At 43.2% G+C, this 23,193-nt stretch overlaps 1 protein-coding gene across 2 annotated transcripts; it reads right to left on the minus strand.

Moving 5' to 3' along the window:
* Positions 1 to 937: 937 nt before the first annotated feature.
* ZCCHC10 (zinc finger CCHC-type containing 10) lies at positions 938 to 22,739 on the minus strand. 2 transcript variants are annotated; one of them, XM_018565622.1, is made up of 4 exons: positions 22,644 to 22,739; positions 15,513 to 15,674; positions 11,266 to 11,301; positions 938 to 1,594 (listed from the first exon to the last, which is right to left on the minus strand). In XM_018565622.1, exons 1-4 carry the CDS (start codon positions 22,697 to 22,699, stop codon positions 1,315 to 1,317), a joined length of 534 nt encoding a protein of 177 aa, XP_018421124.1. In that variant the 5' UTR covers positions 22,700 to 22,739; the 3' UTR covers positions 938 to 1,314. The 2 variants fall into 2 exon arrangements, with proteins under 2 accessions (XP_018421124.1, XP_018421125.1); XM_018565623.1 differs by lacking the exons at positions 11,266 to 11,301; positions 15,513 to 15,674; positions 22,644 to 22,739 and adding exons at positions 4,849 to 4,890; positions 7,823 to 7,980.
* Positions 22,740 to 23,193: the final 454 nt, after the last annotated feature.

Below are 23,193 nucleotides of genomic sequence, written 5' to 3' on the forward strand. Positions count from 1 at the left end.
GAATGATAGAGGCTAAGACGTCTACTTGTCCTTAAATGACTCCGGCACTACCAAGGCCCTAGATAAGTTTCTTCCTTATGTGGCTGATGGATGCTCCATAGAAAAGGGAATGATTAACAGTCACAAAGAGATATTCCAAGTGTATCAAATTGCTTCTGGTGATTGTTACCCCAACGCTACACAGCTAAACTGAGAAAAAAAAAAGTGAGGTTTACGGCTATCTGGCAGCATATGGCATTAAAACATTTCTTAATGTAGCCCTTTTTCAGCTGGCACCACTTCAGCTGTTTGCACTTGGTCTGGCAAACGGGTACCCTTGACAAAAAAAAAAGTGATTTTCCAACAGAATGGAAATCATATTTAATCATCTGGGATGCGGAAAACTAGGGATGCACCGATAACGTTACTAGTATTGGTGCAGATACCAGTATCGGTGCAGATACCACATGGTGACGAGGGAGCATGGAGCCGGCTTCCGGGTCAATCAGAAAGCCGGAGGCGTGTAATGACTGGCCGCCCAACCTCCTGTTTGGTCGGGAAGCTGGCCAATCAAAAGGCCAGGCAGCGAGTCATTACCCGCCCCGGTTTCCTGATTGGCCAGAAAGCCTGCTCCATGCTTCCTCGTCACTTGGTGATGAGGGAGCATGGAGATGGCTTCCCGTCAAATCGGGAAGCTGGCTGGCGAGTCATTGCATGCCACCCGGCTTCTCAGTTAATCAGGTAGCTGGGCGGCAAGTCATTACATGCCGCCCGGCTTCCTTAATGGGACTTCTGTTATCGGTATTGGCGAGTAATATCGCTACTCGCACTCGATACTGAAAAACCGGTATGGGTGGATCTCTAACGAAAACCAAATTGTGCAACCCCCTAACTGGTATTCTGATCCACAGATGGCACACGTGGCAAACAAACTTTTGGTGCAAGACACCTTCCCGGCTGCCACACACAAGAGCTGAAAGCATGCTTTTGGATTAAACTGGAAAAGACCTTTATGTTACCCTTCAGAGCAAATGGAGAACAGAGAATATCATGTCTGAGTGTTCTTTTGGAAGTTAAATATTTGGTCTTTCAATAGAAAACTGGGAAACAAACTGTCACCATTCCTTCTAGAGAGTAAAATGCAGGAAAAAAAGTAAAATTGTGTAAGCAGTGTTTCTAATGTGAAATTAACATTCAGTACCAAAATCTAAGGATTGACAACTTGTACGGGGTAGGACACCAAGTTCGCCATTTCTTTAATGTATAGACTCCAAGAACAAAGTTCTTCCAACGTGGATGTCTTGAAAAAGCTTTAAGACAAATGTTTTGCCGTCTCTAACGCTTTCTTTTCTTCCTAAGTGGCTCCTCATCTGAGCTACTGTCTTCTTCACTGCTGCTGCTGGAGCTTGTATCACTGCTACTGCTAGTTTCTGAATCCGACTCAGACTCTGATTCAGACTCGGAGAAGCTGTCCTCTGATGAAGAGGAAGAACTGGAAGAGCTGTCTTCTGACGATGAAGAGGAGCTGGAGGTGTCCTCACTGTCTGAAGATGGGTCACTGTCTGAGCTGTTGCTGCTTGAGCTTTCACTACTGGAGCTTGTTACACTTTTAGGCCTGAAAAGTGGGAGAAAAGTAATCCAATGAAACATTTTCTTAAGCTAGATATGTGCAGTTAAAGCAGATTTCTCACATAATGTTCTTTAAAAGTGTAAGTAAAGTTGGACTCCCGTCAAGTTTTTTATTCTGTCTGCGTCTCTATCCAGGAAATTCGCTGCTTTAATTATACCGGTGACCATTGTCACCCCAGAAAAGAAGTTAAAGGGAAGTGCAAAATTTTAAGAGTTGTCCCCTGAACCAAAGGTAAGGAGAAATCTTACAATGGGGAAACCTTTTGTGGGAACAACTATCAAAGAGTGGAATTCTCTTCACTTTCCTCTAACTTCCTGTGGCATCTCTGGGACAGGACGTGAACTGAAATTTGCCCAGAGGTACACAGACAACAAAAATTAAACTGACAGGGGCTTTAATCCTTCTTTGCTCTTTGCTAAACTTCAAAAAAAAATGTTTTGCCTATAGAAACACTTTAAAGATGAAGCCTGTTATAAATTATTATGCATACTTACACTGGCCAATGTAAGTATGCTTATGCCATACCTGACAGACTGCTAGGGATCCTGTAAAGCTCTGCGATCTTCCAGGTCCTGTATGGTGGTGTGCTAAGTGGCTTCCCCTCTGCTCTAAATACACAGGGGGTTGCTCACTTGGCACAGCAGCCATTCAAAGAATTCCTAGTAATTTCTGTTCAGGAAAAGCCTGTGATTGGCTGTCAACCTAACCAGAATCAAAAGCTCTGCTTTAACACAGTTCCTGGACAACCACAGTTTATATGTAAAGCTGGCCATACACTAGTAGATTTCCGAACTAAAGATCTTTCTTTACCACCCGATTATGCCATCAGAGACTTGACGAATGTCGAACAAAATTTTGTTTTATTTTAACATTCGATTTTGGAATGAATAGAGTTGCCCGAGCGAAAATCACATTCACTGTTAGAATTTTATTTGTTCGAGGAAAAATTTCCATTCTGCTCCTTCAACTGTTCATTATGGTCAAAATCGATGATTGATTTGACCCCATCAACTAATAGAAGGTCGAACTAATAATCTTTTGTTACGAAAGTTCTTTTGAAAATCTACTAGTGTATGGCCAACTCTCAAGCTACAGCAACAACCTGCAGTCGGAGTGGATACCAAGCAAATATAGTGCAAGCATTTTTCCTTGAAGGATAAGTGGTATTACAGGGGTGGATGAAAGAGCAGATACGTCCAAGGACTCTAGCTTTGCTTTATGTAAAACAGGAGATTTGTGTGTGGTTTCATGCAGGGGAAGGCAGCCTATGACAGCAGCCACTGTTTACGTACCGAGGTTCTAGCTTTTCTAGTCAGGTGGTCATGAATTTGAGAATAAACTTTTTAGACATTGGCTAAAGACAGTTTGCACAAAATCACTGGCCACAACCAGCAGAACAACGTCTATACTGTCTGTGAAGGATCTCATACATACAGGTCATGGCATATCTGCAAAAATAAATCAAGGCAACTGGACGTTTCGCTGGTCATCCAACGAGCTTTCTAAATTCAGAATGACTTGTACAAAAATGATCTTGGAATAAATGTGTTAATTATGAAAAATGGAGAAGCCGTACTTGAATAGAGGCAGGCGAGAAAGGGGGAACGACATCTATTGTCTGTCACATACAATGTTGTTTTAACACCTCTCTCTGGGCAGCTTAATAACACCTGCTAGCTCCAATCATGCAAATGCAATCAACAAATTACCTCCATGAGGTCTCGGACCCCATGCTGATTATGATTAACAGCTTATGTGGATTGGAGCAACATTTACCATATCATTCCTAGAGAGTTTTTTATACAAGTCATTCTGAATTGAGAAAGCTAGTCAGATTACCAGTGAAATGTCTTCAAGAAATATACAGCAAGTCCAGTTGCCTTGATGTATTTTTTACAGATATAACTTCAATACAGTTTGCTGCACAAAAAAAAGCCAAGGGCCATAGCCTTGACCTAATTCTTTTATCCACATATTTATAACCACACGTTATAAATAAGCTATAATCTTATAGTATGTGTAGGCCTTCCATTAACGTTCTTCTGGAGACCAGAGCAATTTTTCAATTTTTGCTATTTGTTTGTTTAACCAAAATTTCAATCTTCCTCATTCATTGCACCTACACATATTATATACCATTTTTAAAGGACAAAATGCGCTTTAATTTGATGCGGCATACTTTATGCATATATAAATTCCTCTTTTTTTTAAATAAAAAAATGCAAACAAAAATTAAACAAACACATTTTTCACAGTTTTGGCAATTGCAATATGTACATAATTAGTGTAGCTAACAAAGTTTTGTCCTGATTTATAGGATATATCATATGTCTGGGATTCCAGTTTATTTGGGGAGTTATAGATTACAAAACAGTGAAATACAATTATAGTGTGGAACAATTTTGGAATGTGGTATATTTGTCTCCTATCTTTAATAGCCTCCTTGGCATTATATTTCCTTATAACTAAATATAAACATATTTTTAAAACTTTGCCTTTTTCCCCCCCTTTTTTTTTTAAATGTAAAAAAATGTTTACAACTTTTTTTTTTTTTAAATTGTATTTATTTCTCTTTTAACTAGGGGGCACTAAGGGGCATTTATTTTTATTTTTTTTTACAGGGGCTTTGATATTTAGTATAGTATAGATATTTTGTATGTCTGAGAATACTTTTTCTACTCAAAGATACTAAGTATCACTTCTGTAATGCTGGGCACATACCTTACAACCATCGCAAGACTTGACCGCAATGCCGAACGGTGTGCTTGCGTCCCCCGGCCCGTCCGGCTTTTATCTTACGAACATGCTACACACCCGCCGAACATTGTACGATGCTCGGCGGGTTTTCGAACATGTTCATAAGTTAAAAGTCGTGCGACCTTACAGTAGTAGAGGTTGCACGGCTTCCACACACCTTACGATAATAGTACAATCGCGGGATTTCCCGCGATTATCGTAAGGTGTGTGGGCACCCTAAGACAAAGCCGATCAACTCTCGCTGTGATCACAGGCCTGTGACCACCTAATCTGCTACTGAGGGTCTGCCACGGACCCCAAGGAACCTATCAAAAGCAGTAACTCAATGAGCACTGGTCCCTTCACGGACCAGCGCTCATTGTACTGCATGACGGGATAATCCCGTAATCGGTCGGGAAGGGGTTACATTTTCCCTTATAGCCTATGTTTAACTAATTCACACAACTACAAAAAAGTCTTATGGAAAGTACAAAGAGACATACCTTTTTTTTTTCAGCTTTGCTTCTGCAATATTGTTGCTGCTACTGCAAGAACAAAAAGAGAAAAAGAAAAAAAATCTGAGTAACGGAAAATATCAAGTTTGTAATAAGAGTATACTACATTTTTTTAAATCTAAAAATGATAGCCAGCATAATGTCAGGCATAAACATTGACCACACTGACAGAGAGAACAAACATTTCACTGATGCAGATTCTTAGATATGCAAGCACACAACAGTTAGCAGGTAACCAGGCGCAAAGGGCCGGGGACACATTGTTGCCTGCGGCAATGCACTACCATGCAATGTGGTGCGCTGGATTACAAAAAAACAGTACACACATTTTCTGCTGTGTTTTGATACATTGGGCAGCCCATGCGTTGACACACTCCAACAGCATGAACCTATCCCATTACTGTTTGCACGTGTTTCTCGAGACAGTAATGCCCACCCAGTTCTCTATTAATGCTCCTCAATCACTGCCAGTTGCCGCAGCTAACAGGAAATAAGTTTGGTGACTGACACATATGGGAAGCTAGAAAAACACTTTAAAAACTATAGAAAAAAAACCCCCACAGCCACACACATTTTTGATCACATATTAAAGGACAGCTCCATCTTCTTTGAATCCTTCCTTTAACAGTGGGGAAGAGTTAGAAGCTCTGTCAGGTTCTGGTATCAGAAAGCCGGGCGACGAGTCATTACATGCTGCCTGGCTTCCTGATTGGCCAAAAAGTCGGCTCCATGCTACCTTATCACCTAGTGACAAGGTTGCATGGAGCTGGCCAATCAGGAAGTGAGGCAGTGTGTAAAAACTCGCCGCCCGGCTTCCTGATTGGCCAGAAAGCTGGCTCCATGCTTCCCGACGAGTCATTACAGACCGCGTGGCTTCCTAAATGGGACTTCCGGTATTGGTATTGGCGACTACAGTAAAAAAATATATCGGTACTCTTACTCGATACCAAAAAACCCTGTGTTAATTTTTTAGCTGTCGGTGTCCCATTAAAGGAGAACTATGGGGTCAGGGCTTTTCCCCATAGTTCTCCTTAGGGTAACGGGAGGACACAAACTAGCGTCCTCCCGTCACCCTAAGCTCAGTATACCACGAGCTACAGCTCGCGGTATACTGAGACGCCGCAGCGGATCCCGACATCGATGTCGAGATCCGCCCAGCTGCGTGAGTGACAGCTGGCTCTGCCTATCTAGAGGCAGTGCCAGCTGTACCCGCCCCCTCCCCGTTCCGCCAGTCAGCGCTGGTGGATCGGAGCGGGGAGGGGGGAATCCATCCCCTCCCCTGACACGGCAGAGAGCCGTGACAGGATCGAGAAGTGAGCGAACACCGGCATGTGAAAAGCACTCACCTCATAGTTCTCCTTTAAGGAGATTTCACAACAGGAACACAGAATGAAGGGAGAGGAAATCTCTTCAAAATGAGGGGTGTTCCCTTCTTATACAGTGTCACCGCAACAGGCGTGCCCATTGTAAGGATTCTACCACACTTTGTCTCGGTGATGAGGACAAATAGAGAGGGATGAAGCTCCCCAGAAGGAACACAGACAACAATAAAATTGACAAAAGCTTAACCTTTCCTTACACTATAAAAAATAGGAAGGGTTTTACCTTTTCATATTTTTTTTAAATGTAATTATAAAATGACAGTGGGTGAGAAATATCTCTGGCACTGGTTGGCTTCATTGATGGATATTAACCACTTGTACACCAGGGTGTTAAACCCCCTTCCTGTTCAGGCAGTTTTTTTCCGCGCTGCAGTACTTTGACATTAATTTTATATCATTTTTTTGGGACAGATGGAGGTTCTTTTGGTGGTAATAACCACTGGGGTTTTGACATTTTTTTATATATTTTTTAAAAAGTTAAAATATTGGGGGGGGTGTTTTCCCTATGTTATAAAACATTTATTATTACCCAAATTTGTGGTAATATTTAAAAGAATGGGTCATGTCGGGTAAATAGATGCCAAACATGACAAGCCTTAAAATTGCAAAAAAAAAAAGGGCAATACCCAAAACTGGCCATAGGCGACGCTTTAAAACTTTTACTGCTCATCAATTTAGTGTCAACAGTGATTAAAGCTGGCCACACACCTTACAAATTATCTGCAGATTTTCTATGCTCAGATGAAAAAAGTGCAACAGATTCCCCCATCTACGCTAAGCTGTGTGGATGGAGGAATCTCCCGCAAGCTTCAGTATCTTGCTAGTCGGCCCCGCTCCATGGAAACAACCATCTCCAGGTGCGACACATTTTTCACATTGTCCTGCTCGTGCTTGCCGTAAAAAAAACCCCAAAAACATTTATTTACAGCAACCTGCTGACAAGAGCGAGCTGTCCATCTATTTATATATAATGGGTGGACGGCAAGCGGTTAATAGACATTACTTTATGCGAAGGAGGTGAGAGAGTGTGCAAAGGACTCTCACAGCTCTAAGGGCCGGTGCACACCTAGGCGACACCTCACCGTGTAGCAATCGTGCACGATCACGCAGTCAGGAGTCGCCAAGGTGTGAACCGATCGCGCTGTGGGTGCCATTATTTTCTAATGGCACCACAGTCGCGCCGGGCGATCCCACGGTTTTGCGCCGCGATTCTGCCCGTGCTTTCGAACATGATCGCAGCTAAAACAGCCGCGTGTCGTGTATCGCACAAAAAAAGGTACACGTACCTTTTTTCTTCTGCGATTGCAACGCGGATGGCGCCCCGTTGAAATCAATGGGGCTGCGCGGCCATCGCTGCCTGCATTGTGCAGGACCACGCGGTCCCGGATTGCGGAGGTCTGCACCGGGCCTGAGACTGCAAGAAGTCCAATGTTTCTATCACAACCAATACATAAATAGAGAATAAAACCTAACCAGCAGCTTTCCAAAATGAAATAGTATCCGATACCACTAGACCAATAGTAAAACTGTGAACATGCCATTTCTGCAAAATACATGCAAAGTCTAAAGGAAATGTTTACCTTTGACCTAAAAGCATTCTGGCATCTTTGTCTTTTAGGGTCCTCTTTAGCTCAGCTGTCCTGGAGGGCCGGTACAGATATTTTCTTTTCCCAGTACATTCATAGCTCCAATGGCCAATCTCTAGGCACTTCTGACAACGTACATTCTGTTTATTTGCTTCACTAGGGTAATGTTCTTTAAAAGTGTAAGTAAAGTTGGACTCCCGTCAAGTTTTTTATTCTGTCTGCGTCTCTATCCAGGAAATTCGCTGCTTTAATTATACCGGTGACCATTGTCACCCCAGAAAAGAAGTTAAAGGGAAGTGCAAAATTTTAAGAGTTGTCCCCTGAACCAAAGGTAAGGAGAAATCTTACAATGGGGAAACCTTTTGTGGGAACAACTATCAAAGAGTGGAATTCTCTTCACTTTCCTCTAACTTCCTGTGGCATCTCTGGGACAGGACGTGAACTGAAATTTGCCCAGAGGTACACAGACAACAAAAATTAAACTGACAGGGGCTTTAATCCTTCTTTGCTCTTTGCTAAACTTCAAAAAAAAATGTTTTGCCTATAGAAACACTTTAAAGATGAAGCCTGTTATAAATTATTATGCATACTTACACTGGCCAATGTAAGTATGCTTATGCCATACCTGACAGACTGCTAGGGATCCTGTAAAGCTCTGCGATCTTCCAGGTCCTGTATGGTGGTGTGCTAAGTGGCTTCCCCTCTGCTCTAAATACACAGGGGGTTGCTCACTTGGCACAGCAGATCTTGTTTTTTTTTTTTTTTTTTATCAGTCACCCATGCAATCTAGAAAACACCCAATCTAGACTTGGGCCGACTGCTGGTCTTAGATCCGAGTCACATAAATGCCGCCATCATCCAGGATTTCTGTTCAGGAAAAGCCTGTGATTGGCTGTCAACCTAACCAGAATCAAAAGCTCTGCTTTAACACAGTTCCTGGACAACCACAGTTTATATGTAAAGCTGGCCATACACTAGTAGATTTCCGAACTAAAGATCTTTCTTTACCACCCGATTATGCCATCAGAGACTTGACGAATGTCGAACAAAATTTTGTTTTATTTTAACATTCGATTTTGGAATGAATAGAGTTGCCCGAGCGAAAATCACATTCACTGTTAGAATTTTATTTGTTCGAGGAAAAATTTCCATTCTGCTCCTTCAACTGTTCATTATGGTCAAAATCGATGATTGATTTGACCCCATCAACTAATAGAAGGTCGAACTAATAATCTTTTGTTACGAAAGTTCTTTTGAAAATCTACTAGTGTATGGCCAACTCTCAAGCTACAGCAACAACCTGCAGTCGGAGTGGATACCAAGCAAATATAGTGCAAGCATTTTTCCTTGAAGGATAAGTGGTATTACAGGGGTGGATGAAAGAGCAGATACGTCCAAGGACTCTAGCTTTGCTTTATGTAAAACAGGAGATTTGTGTGTGGTTTCATGCAGGGGAAGGCAGCCTATGACAGCAGCCACTGTTTACGTACCGAGGTTCTAGCTTTTCTAGTCAGGTGGTCATGAATTTGAGAATAAACTTTTTAGACATTGGCTAAAGACAGTTTGCACAAAATCACTGGCCACAACCAGCAGAACAACGTCTATACTGTCTGTGAAGGATCTCATACATACAGGTCATGGCATATCTGCAAAAATAAATCAAGGCAACTGGACGTTTCGCTGGTCATCCAACGAGCTTTCTAAATTCAGAATGACTTGTACAAAAATGATCTTGGAATAAATGTGTTAATTATGAAAAATGGAGAAGCCGTACTTGAATAGAGGCAGGCGAGAAAGGGGGAACGACATCTATTGTCTGTCACATACAATGTTGTTTTAACACCTCTCTCTGGGCAGCTTAATAACACCTGCTAGCTCCAATCATGCAAATGCAATCAACAAATTACCTCCATGAGGTCTCGGACCCCATGCTGATTATGATTAACAGCTTATGTGGATTGGAGCAACATTTACCATATCATTCCTAGAGAGTTTTTTATACAAGTCATTCTGAATTGAGAAAGCTAGTCAGATTACCAGTGAAATGTCTTCAAGAAATATACAGCAAGTCCAGTTGCCTTGATGTATTTTTTACAGATATAACTTCAATACAGTTTGCTGCACAAAAAAAAGCCAAGGGCCATAGCCTTGACCTAATTCTTTTATCCACATATTTATAACCACACGTTATAAATAAGCTATAATCTTATAGTATGTGTAGGCCTTCCATTAACGTTCTTCTGGAGACCAGAGCAATTTTTCAATTTTTGCTATTTGTTTGTTTAACCAAAATTTCAATCTTCCTCATTCATTGCACCTACACATATTATATACCATTTTTAAAGGACAAAATGCGCTTTAATTTGATGCGGCATACTTTATGCATATATAAATTCCTCTTTTTTTTAAATAAAAAAATGCAAACAAAAATTAAACAAACACATTTTTCACAGTTTTGGCAATTGCAATATGTACATAATTAGTGTAGCTAACAAAGTTTTGTCCTGATTTATAGGATATATCATATGTCTGGGATTCCAGTTTATTTGGGGAGTTATAGATTACAAAACAGTGAAATACAATTATAGTGTGGAACAATTTTGGAATGTGGTATATTTGTCTCCTATCTTTAATAGCCTCCTTGGCATTATATTTCCTTATAACTAAATATAAACATATTTTTAAAACTTTGCCTTTTTCCCCCCCTTTTTTTTTTAAATGTAAAAAAATGTTTACAACTTTTTTTTTTTTTAAATTGTATTTATTTCTCTTTTAACTAGGGGGCACTAAGGGGCATTTATTTTTATTTTTTTTTACAGGGGCTTTGATATTTAGTATAGTATAGATATTTTGTATGTCTGAGAATACTTTTTCTACTCAAAGATACTAAGTATCACTTCTGTAATGCTGGGCACATACCTTACAACCATCGCAAGACTTGACCGCAATGCCGAACGGTGTGCTTGCGTCCCCCGGCCCGTCCGGCTTTTATCTTACGAACATGCTACACACCCGCCGAACATTGTACGATGCTCGGCGGGTTTTCGAACATGTTCATAAGTTAAAAGTCGTGCGACCTTACAGTAGTAGAGGTTGCACGGCTTCCACACACCTTACGATAATAGTACAATCGCGGGATTTCCCGCGATTATCGTAAGGTGTGTGGGCACCCTAAGACAAAGCCGATCAACTCTCGCTGTGATCACAGGCCTGTGACCACCTAATCTGCTACTGAGGGTCTGCCACGGACCCCAAGGAACCTATCAAAAGCAGTAACTCAATGAGCACTGGTCCCTTCACGGACCAGCGCTCATTGTACTGCATGACGGGATAATCCCGTAATCGGTCGGGAAGGGGTTACATTTTCCCTTATAGCCTATGTTTAACTAATTCACACAACTACAAAAAAGTCTTATGGAAAGTACAAAGAGACATACCTTTTTTTTTTCAGCTTTGCTTCTGCAATATTGTTGCTGCTACTGCAAGAACAAAAAGAGAAAAAGAAAAAAAATCTGAGTAACGGAAAATATCAAGTTTGTAATAAGAGTATACTACATTTTTTTAAATCTAAAAATGATAGCCAGCATAATGTCAGGCATAAACATTGACCACACTGACAGAGAGAACAAACATTTCACTGATGCAGATTCTTAGATATGCAAGCACACAACAGTTAGCAGGTAACCAGGCGCAAAGGGCCGGGGACACATTGTTGCCTGCGGCAATGCACTACCATGCAATGTGGTGCGCTGGATTACAAAAAAACAGTACACACATTTTCTGCTGTGTTTTGATACATTGGGCAGCCCATGCGTTGACACACTCCAACAGCATGAACCTATCCCATTACTGTTTGCACGTGTTTCTCGAGACAGTAATGCCCACCCAGTTCTCTATTAATGCTCCTCAATCACTGCCAGTTGCCGCAGCTAACAGGAAATAAGTTTGGTGACTGACACATATGGGAAGCTAGAAAAACACTTTAAAAACTATAGAAAAAAAACCCCCACAGCCACACACATTTTTGATCACATATTAAAGGACAGCTCCATCTTCTTTGAATCCTTCCTTTAACAGTGGGGAAGAGTTAGAAGCTCTGTCAGGTTCTGGTATCAGAAAGCCGGGCGACGAGTCATTACATGCTGCCTGGCTTCCTGATTGGCCAAAAAGTCGGCTCCATGCTACCTTATCACCTAGTGACAAGGTTGCATGGAGCTGGCCAATCAGGAAGTGAGGCAGTGTGTAAAAACTCGCCGCCCGGCTTCCTGATTGGCCAGAAAGCTGGCTCCATGCTTCCCGACGAGTCATTACAGACCGCGTGGCTTCCTAAATGGGACTTCCGGTATTGGTATTGGCGACTACAGTAAAAAAATATATCGGTACTCTTACTCGATACCAAAAAACCCTGTGTTAATTTTTTAGCTGTCGGTGTCCCATTAAAGGAGAACTATGGGGTCAGGGCTTTTCCCCATAGTTCTCCTTAGGGTAACGGGAGGACACAAACTAGCGTCCTCCCGTCACCCTAAGCTCAGTATACCACGAGCTACAGCTCGCGGTATACTGAGACGCCGCAGCGGATCCCGACATCGATGTCGAGATCCGCCCAGCTGCGTGAGTGACAGCTGGCTCTGCCTATCTAGAGGCAGTGCCAGCTGTACCCGCCCCCTCCCCGTTCCGCCAGTCAGCGCTGGTGGATCGGAGCGGGGAGGGGGGAATCCATCCCCTCCCCTGACACGGCAGAGAGCCGTGACAGGATCGAGAAGTGAGCGAACACCGGCATGTGAAAAGCACTCACCTCATAGTTCTCCTTTAAGGAGATTTCACAACAGGAACACAGAATGAAGGGAGAGGAAATCTCTTCAAAATGAGGGGTGTTCCCTTCTTATACAGTGTCACCGCAACAGGCGTGCCCATTGTAAGGATTCTACCACACTTTGTCTCGGTGATGAGGACAAATAGAGAGGGATGAAGCTCCCCAGAAGGAACACAGACAACAATAAAATTGACAAAAGCTTAACCTTTCCTTACACTATAAAAAATAGGAAGGGTTTTACCTTTTCATATTTTTTTTAAATGTAATTATAAAATGACAGTGGGTGAGAAATATCTCTGGCACTGGTTGGCTTCATTGATGGATATTAACCACTTGTACACCAGGGTGTTAAACCCCCTTCCTGTTCAGGCAGTTTTTTTCCGCGCTGCAGTACTTTGACATTAATTTTATATCATTTTTTTGGGACAGATGGAGGTTCTTTTGGTGGTAATAACCACTGGGGTTTTGACATTTTTTTATATATTTTTTAAAAAGTTAAAATATTGGGGGGGGTGTTTTCCCTATGTTATAAAACATTTATTATTACCCAAATTTGTGGTAATATTTAAAAGAATGGGTCATGTCGGGTAAATAGATGCCAAACATGACAAGCCTTAAAATTGCAAAAAAAAAAAGGGCAATACCCAAAACTGGCCATAGGCGACGCTTTAAAACTTTTACTGCTCATCAATTTAGTGTCAACAGTGATTAAAGCTGGCCACACACCTTACAAATTATCTGCAGATTTTCTATGCTCAGATGAAAAAAGTGCAACAGATTCCCCCATCTACGCTAAGCTGTGTGGATGGAGGAATCTCCCGCAAGCTTCAGTATCTTGCTAGTCATTACTCGATACCAAAAAACCCTGTGTTAATTTTTTAGCTGTCGGTGTCCCATTAAAGGAGAACTATGGGGTCAGGGCTTTTCCCCATAGTTCTCCTTAGGGTAACGGGAGGACACAAACTAGCGTCCTCCCGTCACCCTAAGCTCAGTATACCACGAGCTACAGCTCGCGGTATACTGAGACGCCGCAGCGGATCCCGACATCGATGTCGAGATCCGCCCAGCTGCGTGAGTGACAGCTGGCTCTGCCTATCTAGAGGCAGTGCCAGCTGTACCCGCCCCCTCCCCGTTCCGCCAGTCAGCGCTGGTGGATCGGAGCGGGGAGGGGGGAATCCATCCCCTCCCCTGACACGGCAGAGAGCCGTGACAGGATCGAGAAGTGAGCGAACACCGGCATGTGAAAAGCACTCACCTCATAGTTCTCCTTTAAGGAGATTTCACAACAGGAACACAGAATGAAGGGAGAGGAAATCTCTTCAAAATGAGGGGTGTTCCCTTCTTATACAGTGTCACCGCAACAGGCGTGCCCATTGTAAGGATTCTACCACACTTTGTCTCGGTGATGAGGACAAATAGAGAGGGATGAAGCTCCCCAGAAGGAACACAGACAACAATAAAATTGACAAAAGCTTAACCTTTCCTTACACTATAAAAAATAGGAAGGGTTTTACCTTTTCATATTTTTTTTAAATGTAATTATAAAATGACAGTGGGTGAGAAATATCTCTGGCACTGGTTGGCTTCATTGATGGATATTAACCACTTGTACACCAGGGTGTTAAACCCCCTTCCTGTTCAGGCAGTTTTTTTCCGCGCTGCAGTACTTTGACATTAATTTTATATCATTTTTTTGGGACAGATGGAGGTTCTTTTGGTGGTAATAACCACTGGGGTTTTGACATTTTTTTATATATTTTTTAAAAAGTTAAAATATTGGGGGGGGTGTTTTCCCTATGTTATAAAACATTTATTATTACCCAAATTTGTGGTAATATTTAAAAGAATGGGTCATGTCGGGTAAATAGATGCCAAACATGACAAGCCTTAAAATTGCAAAAAAAAAAAGGGCAATACCAAAAATTGGCCATAGGCGACGCTTTAAAACTTTTACTGCTCATCAATTTAGTGTCAACAGTGATTAAAGCTGGCCACACACCTTACAAATTATCTGCAGATTTTCTATGCTCAGATGAAAAAAGTGCAACAGATTCCCCCATCTACGCTAAGCTGTGTGGATGGAGGAATCTCCCGCAAGCTTCAGTATCTTGCTAGTCGGCCCCGCTCCATGGAAACAACCATCTCCAGGTGCGACACATTTTTCACATTGTCCTGCTCGTGCTTGCCGTAAAAAAAACCCCAAAAACATTTATTTACAGCAACCTGCTGACAAGAGCGAGCTGTCCATCTATTTATATATAATGGGTGGACGGCAAGCGGTTAATAGACATTACTTTATGCGAAGGAGGTGAGAGAGTGTGCAAAGGACTCTCACAGCTCTAAGGGCCGGTGCACACCTAGGCGACACCTCACCGTGTAGCAATCGTGCACGATCACGCAGTCAGGAGTCGCCAAGGTGTGAACCGATCGCGCTGTGGGTGCCATTATTTTCTAATGGCACCACAGTCGCGCCGGGCGATCCCACGGTTTTGCGCCGCGATTCTGCCCGTGCTTTCGAACATGATCGCAGCTAAAACAGCCGCGTGTCGTGTATCGCACAAAAAAAGGTACACGTACCTTTTTTCTTCTGCGATTGCAACGCGGATGGCGCCCCGTTGAAATCAATGGGGCTGCGCGGCCATCGCTGCCTGCATTGTGCAGGACCACGCGGTCCCGGATTGCGGAGGTCTGCACCGGGCCTGAGACTGCAAGAAGTCCAATGTTTCTATCACAACCAATACATAAATAGAGAATAAAACCTAACCAGCAGCTTTCCAAAATGAAATAGTATCCGATACCACTAGACCAATAGTAAAACTGTGAACATGCCATTTCTGCAAAATACATGCAAAGTCTAAAGGAAATGTTTACCTTTGACCTAAAAGCATTCTGGCATCTTTGTCTTTTAGGGTCCTCTTTAGCTCAGCTGTCCTGGAGGGCCGGTACAGATATTTTCTTTTCCCAGTACATTCATAGCTCCAATGGCCAATCTCTAGGCACTTCTGACAACGTACATTCTGTTTATTTGCTTCACTAGGGTACAAGCAGACAGCACAGATTAATACCATATTGAACACTGAATTTTCTGATAAAGCTTTATGGGCACACATTTTTTTATTTAGAACTCCAAATGCACATTTAAGGGCTTGTTCACACCAAGCGCGGAGCAGATCCAGAGCAGAGCAGGTGCAGACCGGATCAAAACTGCGTCCAATGTATTCCTATTGTATTTTGAGCTCCAGTTCACATCGCAGCGTGCAGATCCAGAGCAGGTGAAAAAACTGCGGCAAGCCCTATTTTACCTGCTCTGGAACGCATCAAAAACGCATGCAAGTGCCTGAAAGCCCATGTTAAACTTAAAAAAAACCCCACGCATTAAAACGCGGCAAAATGCATCAAAAACGCGGCACAACCCACTGCACTGCGTTTGCAGAAACCTGACCGGATCTGCTCTGCATTTGGTGTGAACAAGGCCTAAAGCAAACCTTTGTGTTAAAACCTCTATCAAAACCAGGGGCACAAGGCTAAGGCTAGCATGTCCCAGTGCCTGTGTATACATGAATTCTTTTCATAGGGTCCATGTATCTTAAAAGTTCCAGAAATCTTTTAAAGCAGTCTAGACACAAAAATATACTCACCCTATCCTCTGAGCCGGATTGCTCTTAGACTGGTCCCTTCAGCGGTCGAAGGTCCCCAAATGCTGCCCCAAAAAAACCCACTACCCGGGACATGCTTTGTATCACAGTGTCTGGAAGCTTCATTGAGAAATATGATGCAACAACAATATTGTTACATTGTATTTACTTTGTTTCATTCAGGTACAGATCAGAGGTGTGACCTTTGACCTGCATAAAAAAGGCTCCTGTTTGACAGTTTAAAAAAAGTAACCAGTTACTATGTGATCCAGAAACCTCAAAGGAAACAATATCTCCCTATACCGCCCCTAACTGAGCCATATCCTTTTTCATTTGTATCTCACATGCTCCCCTTCTAGACACTGCAGTTCACAATGGGAGGAGGGTTTCAGCAACAGAGGAAGTGCTGTCAATCCAGAAAGCAGACGACAGGACTAAGTGTGGTCAGGTGCGGACTGACAAACTACAGGCATGAGAACCAGCAGTGGCAATGCTGATAGCCCCGCCCCCTGAAACATCCTTTCATCCCATTGTAGTGCAAGCAGGTACAGCCTACATGAAAGTGCTCTGAATTCAGAACAGTGCAGCACTGTTACCACCTCATCACAGGAAACTGCCTTAAGTGGGCTTCACTGGCAGGCTCAACAGGTATTTGTGGGACTTTGCAGGGGCACTAAGAGAAAACTCGCAGATGCCCTTATAATTAAGAAAATATATTTATTAAAGTAGAGGCCATAGTTCTGCTTTTACCGCTTCAGGGCCGATTATATACAGTGGGGCAAAAAAGTATTTAGTCAGCCACCAATTGTGCAAGTTCTCCCACTTAAAAAGATGAGAGGCCTGTAATTGGCATCATAGGTAGACCTCAACTATGAGAGACAAAATGAGAAAACAAATCCAGACAAATCACATCGGCTGATTTGGAACAAATTTATTTGCAAATTATGGTGGAAAATAAGTATTTGGTCACCTACAAACAAGCAAGAGTTCTGGCTCTCACAGACCTGTACCTTCTTCTTTAAGAGGCTCCTCTGTCCTGCACTCATTACCTGTATCAATGGCACCTGTTTGAACTTGTTATCAGTATAAAAGACACCTGTCCACAACCTCAAACAGTCACACTCCAAACTCCACTATGGTGAAGACCAAAGAGCTGTCGAAGGACACCAGAAACAAAATTGTAGACCTGCACCAGGCTGGGAAGACTGAATCTGCAATAGGCAAGCCGCTTGGTGTGAACAAATCAACTGTGGGAGCAATAATTAGAAAATGGAAGACATACAAGACCACTGATAATCTCGCTCGATCTGGGGCTCCACGCAAAATCTCACCCCGTGGGGATCTCACCACGGGGGGAACCTAGTGATTGACCTGCAGAGAGCTGGGACCAACGTAACAAAGGCTACCATCAGTAAAACACTATGCCGCCAGGGACTCAGATCCTGCAGTGCCAGACGTGTCCCCCTGTTCAAGCCAGTACATGTCCGGGCCCGTCTGAAGTTTGCTAGAGAGCATTTGGATGATCCAGAAGAGGATTGGGAGAATGTCATATGGTCAGATGAAACCAAAATAGAACTATTTGGTAGAAACACAACTATGGCTGTCATATAGAAGCATTCGGGCAGCTATAGAGATGTCCAATCGCTTGTGTGGTGCTAGGGAGTGTGTGCCCATCCCGGGTTCCGCTGTCCCCTGTGTGGGCCTGGGACCAGCACGGTGGGTCTGTGTACCTTGATCAGAGGGAGATCAGCACAAAGCACAATTCCAGCAGCTGGTCTCCTCTCCGATCATTGCAGAAGCAATGTGTATTACATCATTTTCGCTTTCAGTGTGTCATCTCTCTGGCTCCTGTGGCTGGTGAAGAAGCTGATGAAGCACGATCTGTGCTTGGTCAACATTCTTTGGGTTCCATTGGGGTCTAATAGACCCCTGATGTCTCCATAAAGAGGACGACCGATAAGTCCAAGGACAGTGATCTATTCCTAACTGCATGTAATCATATCACAAATGATTACATGCAGAGTGGCGGCAGACTGCTGCTTTCAAATGAAGCCACTGTCACCCAATCATTAACTTGAACAGGTGACAGTTTCCGCTTATAATTGGCATATTTCGGGTTCCTGTTCCTACTATGCAGGTGGAAATGAAGCCTTACATGAGCAGTAAAAAAAGTAATATGCCGGCTATTCCTACAATCACAGAATTCTCACTACAGTGGGCAGTGAGGACTTAAAATGCAGGCCGCAGTGTGAAGCAATACAGTGGTGTCCATTGGAAACCAGCAAGTAATATGGGCTCTCCATTTAAAAAATGGCTCTGAGTGCATATTACATTGAGGGTAGTATGTCTAGTATGGAGGTCATGGCTGTGGACTCCAACTAGGTAGGACTCTGACTTTTTACATTATCCTAACCAGCATAGAATGTAATACACAAAGGAATTTGTGTAGAGCTCATGTACAATGGATTTAAATAACAATGAGTATTAGTGGCACTGACACCAACAGGTGGGTACCTCTTTAAATTAGGGAGATGTAATTTCTACAAACACCTTAAGTATATATAAAGCTTAGTAAGATTTTTACACATATTTGGTTTTGATGTACCTGGAATGTATTTAGCAAATTCAGGGCTCATTCACACTATGTGCGATGATTTGGCGTTTTTCTGTACCTCATCAACACCAGTCACTGCAAAGACACATAGAAATCACCTCAGGGGTATCCAGCCACCTTTCCAGGCCAGTTCAAAAGTACCTAGGCCAGGGGTTATCCAGTCACCCTCTCAGGTCAGTTTAAAAGTACCCTGGGTCAGGGGTATTCACACACTGTTCCAGACCAGCTAAAAAGTACATAGGTCAGGGGTATCCTGCCACCCTCCCAGACCAGTTCAAAAGTACCCTTGGTCAGGGCATACAGCCATCGTTCCAGACCAGTTCAAAAGTACATAGGTCAGGGATATCCAGCCACTGTTCTACACCAGTCAAAAGTACCTAGGTCAGGGGTATCCAGCCACCCGCCCAGACCAGTTCAAAAGTACCTAGGTCAGGGGTATCCAGCCACTGTCCTACACCAGTACAAAAGTACCTAGGGCAGGGGTATCCAGCCCCCATCCCAGACCAGTACAAAAGTAGCTAGGTCAGGGCTATCCAGCCCCCGTCCCAGACCAGTTTAAAAGTACATAGGTCAGGGATACCCAGCCACTGCCCTACACCAGTACAAAAGTACCTAGGTCAGGGATATCCAGCCAGCGTCCTACACCAGTTCAAAAGTACCCAGGTCAGGTGTTATCCAGCCCCAGGGGTGTGGAATTTTTATCGCCCGACGCCCGGGACATGCAGTTCCGGGTGCTGGGCAAGTAGTTTTCCTCTACATTTAGCCCTGCTTCGGGCAAGCAGGGCTAAATGTAGTGTGGGAGCCGTTTTGTACAAGTGATCTTGAGCAGCTGTACAGCCGTCCATGATAACTTGTAAGCAGCCCTATTGTCACTTCCATGCTCCCCCCCTGCATGGCCTGTCCCTCCCTGAACACCACCGCTCTAGAAATTGGAGTTTTTGACAGAACACTAGCCACTGCTTCTCTCCTTGCCCACCATCTGTCACCACCCTCTGCCTCTCTCCCCGCTGTGGTTTTTGGGGGCCCCCACTGTTCTGGGGGACCTGGGGCCACAGCCAATTAGATCAGGATGGAGAGTAGGGAGCAGAGTGGAGAACATCAATTTTCTGCATGAGCACTGACATAGGAATGCTGCACTCTCAGCCTTTCTGTCACAGGAGAACGTATTGGAGGCGACAGGTTCAATAAAGAGAACCTGTCACCTTCAAATTCTATTAAACAGGGGCATGTTAGCCCCTGTGTGATAGCAATAAAGTTAAGTGCAAAAAAAAAAAGGAAAATTTTTAAATTTAAATTTTTTTTTTTTAAATAAAGTAAAAAACAACACAATTAAAAATGGAAATAAAAAAATAAAGGTGATGAAGTAAAAAATAATACATTAAAAATAAAATAAGATAAATATAAATTGTACAAAAAAATTGAAAAATACAGTAAATGAAAATAATATTAAAACCAGCCCCGCTAACTCCACCATCTGCATTAGAAAAAAAACGCATGCGTAGGGCATTGTGCATGTGCTGCCCTCATTCCACTGTGTGCCATAGTGTGGTAGCTGGACAGCAGCGCTCTCTAACACGCACAATGTGCATTAAAGTAATTTGGGAAAATGGAATTACCCGCTACAATCTGGCCCCCTCTCCCTCCATGCTATACTTACCTTTCAGGGAATGGTCCTTCCCATTCGCCAGTACAGGTGTACTATCTGTAGCCCTACTGCTGTCTATTGCAGCCCTGTGCCATGTATTCTGAATTTTGCAAAATGCAAGCACTTGTTGGGAAGCACTTCTTTGCACTGCTAAATACTGTTTTGGTTAAAATATTTTTTTGTATCAGGACAAGTAGAACGTCATGAGGCACAAGTTGATCGGGCCCTCGCTTTAGACCTTGGACAAAAATGTAAATTTCCACACCCCTGAGCTACCATCCCAGGCCAGTTCATATATACCCAGGTCAGGGGTATCCAGCCACCGTCCCAGACCAGTTGAAAAGTACCTAGGTCAGGAGGTATTCAGCCACTGTCCCAGACCATTACAAAAGTACCTAGGTCAAGGTTATCCAGCCACCATCCCAGGCCAGGTCAAAAGTACCTAGGTCAGGGGTATCTAGCCACCGTCCCAGGCCAGGGGTATCTAGCCACCGTCCCAGGCCAGGTCAAAAGTACCTAGGTCAGGGGTATCTAGCCACCGTCCCAGACCAGTTCAAAATACCTAGGTCAGGGGGTTATCTAGCCACTGTCCAAACCAGTTCAAAATACCTAGGTCAGGGTGTATCCAGCCACTCTCCCAGACCAGTTTAAAAAGTACCCAGGGTCAGGAGTATCCAGCCACCGTCCCAGACCAGTTCAAAAGTACCCAGGGTCTGAAGTAGGGCTGCAACCAACTAATCAATAATAATCGATAATGAAAATAGTTCTCAACTATTCTCATTATTGTTCTCATATTAGTTGCTTGGATTCCCTCGCTCTCTCCTCCATGCTGGGAGGAGGCCACAGCAAGCAGTGGGTGGGTGCAATAGCCAGCCTGCTATTGGCTATTTCACCAGCCCACTACCCGCTCTATGTACATTCAGCTGCCATCTGCGGAATCTTGCCACTGGCAGTTTGCCATCCCTGGATTACAAGCTTGAAATGGAGCTCTAAGAACAGCGATTTTACCATTCTAATCCTCCAGAACACAGAGAACATAAACAGTTGGGATATTGGGGACACAGAATACAGACTTGATTAGAGAGAAGTTCCTCTAATGGCATTCATCAGTTTCTATACCTGATGTTCTCCCTCTGCGGTATGATCACAATTAGTGGACTTGTGCTCTTTGTCTTAGTGATGATTTTATATATACATATATGTATAGCTTTCATACAACAGGATAGTATATGCTGGGACTTTACAATGTCTTTAATGACATTCATCAGCTGTGATGTCACGGTTGTTCTCGCTGTAACATCATCACAATTTGCAAACTTATGATCTTGGTGTTATACACAGTAAACTCTCTGTTATCCAGTATTCAACTAACCAGAAAAAAAATCCCCTGTGTATTTACTGTTCTGCAACATGTATTATCCTGGAAACTATTGTGTGCCTATTTGTCTTAATTTGCTTTGGATTACAGCATTTCAATATTAATATGAAGTCAATACAGAGTTTATGTTATGGTATAGTATGGGGTATGGCATTAGTTAGACCTATTCTTAATAGGAAGTCAAGCAACCAGAAACTAAATGTATCCAGAATCTACCAATCCCCGTGGATGTCATATAATGGGGAGTTTAATTTATACGCATACTATATGTATATCTTTCATATATTTTAGTTTTAAAGAAACAAATAACTTGTCACTGGGTGATATTACACTGTCTCTATTCATCCTGCTCCTTTTCTTCTCATGTCAGAATGCTGTACTTGGGAAGTAAATAATGAGATACCAAGCTGTCCCCATATCTCACTGGAAGTATGGAGAGTATCCAGTCATAGCTGGTTGTGGTTTGTCTGGGCCGTTTACTGAAACCACACAGTACAGGACGAAATGCTAAGCTCGGCCAGATCTGATCGCATACCCCCTTTAATCGTAGAGCTCCATCCAGACCAATTCACAGCCACCAATATGCCATAACATCCCCACCCACCCCAATCTCCCGAAACTCCAGCCAGAGTCAGCATAGAACTGCCTAACTAGTCCGCCCAATATGACGTCGAAACACCACCGTGAGCCCCCACCCAGCGTAGCCCGAACAGCCCCCCACCCAACTTACGCCTGTCTGCGAGCGATCAGCCGGTGCATGGGGGTTGCCATGTTGCTGAAGGCCATACGCTGCCCCGTTGCATGCTGGGCACTACTGGAGAGCGCTATGAGGTACGTCGAGGCTCCGGCAGCCATGTTTGAGACGGGCAAGGGGAAAGGGCGGCCTCTACCTTCTATTTTTCTGTGTGGTGTGGCTATTGCTCTTGTGGAAAGTTTGTCTCTTTTTTTTTTTTTTTTGCCAGAATGAGTTAGGGTAGTTAAAAGGCACATATGTTAATTCATTTTCTTTTCCTTGTATGTAAACGTTGAACTTGCATTTTATGTTATGTTTATAGATATACAGTGTTCCATACAAGGGTTAGGAGCTTTGGCAAGGGTTGTCACCTTTGTTCTAGCAAATAAGGGGCAGAGGGCAGAGTAGGGGGCAGGGTCAATAGCAGCATGCACTGAGACAAGCATGAAAATGCATGACTTTGTGTGGTGACACTAAAAATATTTGTATTTAACCCCTTCATGACTGAGGCCCTTTTTTCAATTTTTGCACCCATGTTATATTCCAC

Source organism: Nanorana parkeri, unplaced genomic scaffold, assembly GCF_000935625.1.
Source record: "Nanorana parkeri isolate BGI_ZX_2015 unplaced genomic scaffold, ASM93562v1 scaffold867, whole genome shotgun sequence".
NCBI classification, from domain to species: domain Eukaryota; kingdom Metazoa; phylum Chordata; class Amphibia; order Anura; family Dicroglossidae; genus Nanorana; species Nanorana parkeri.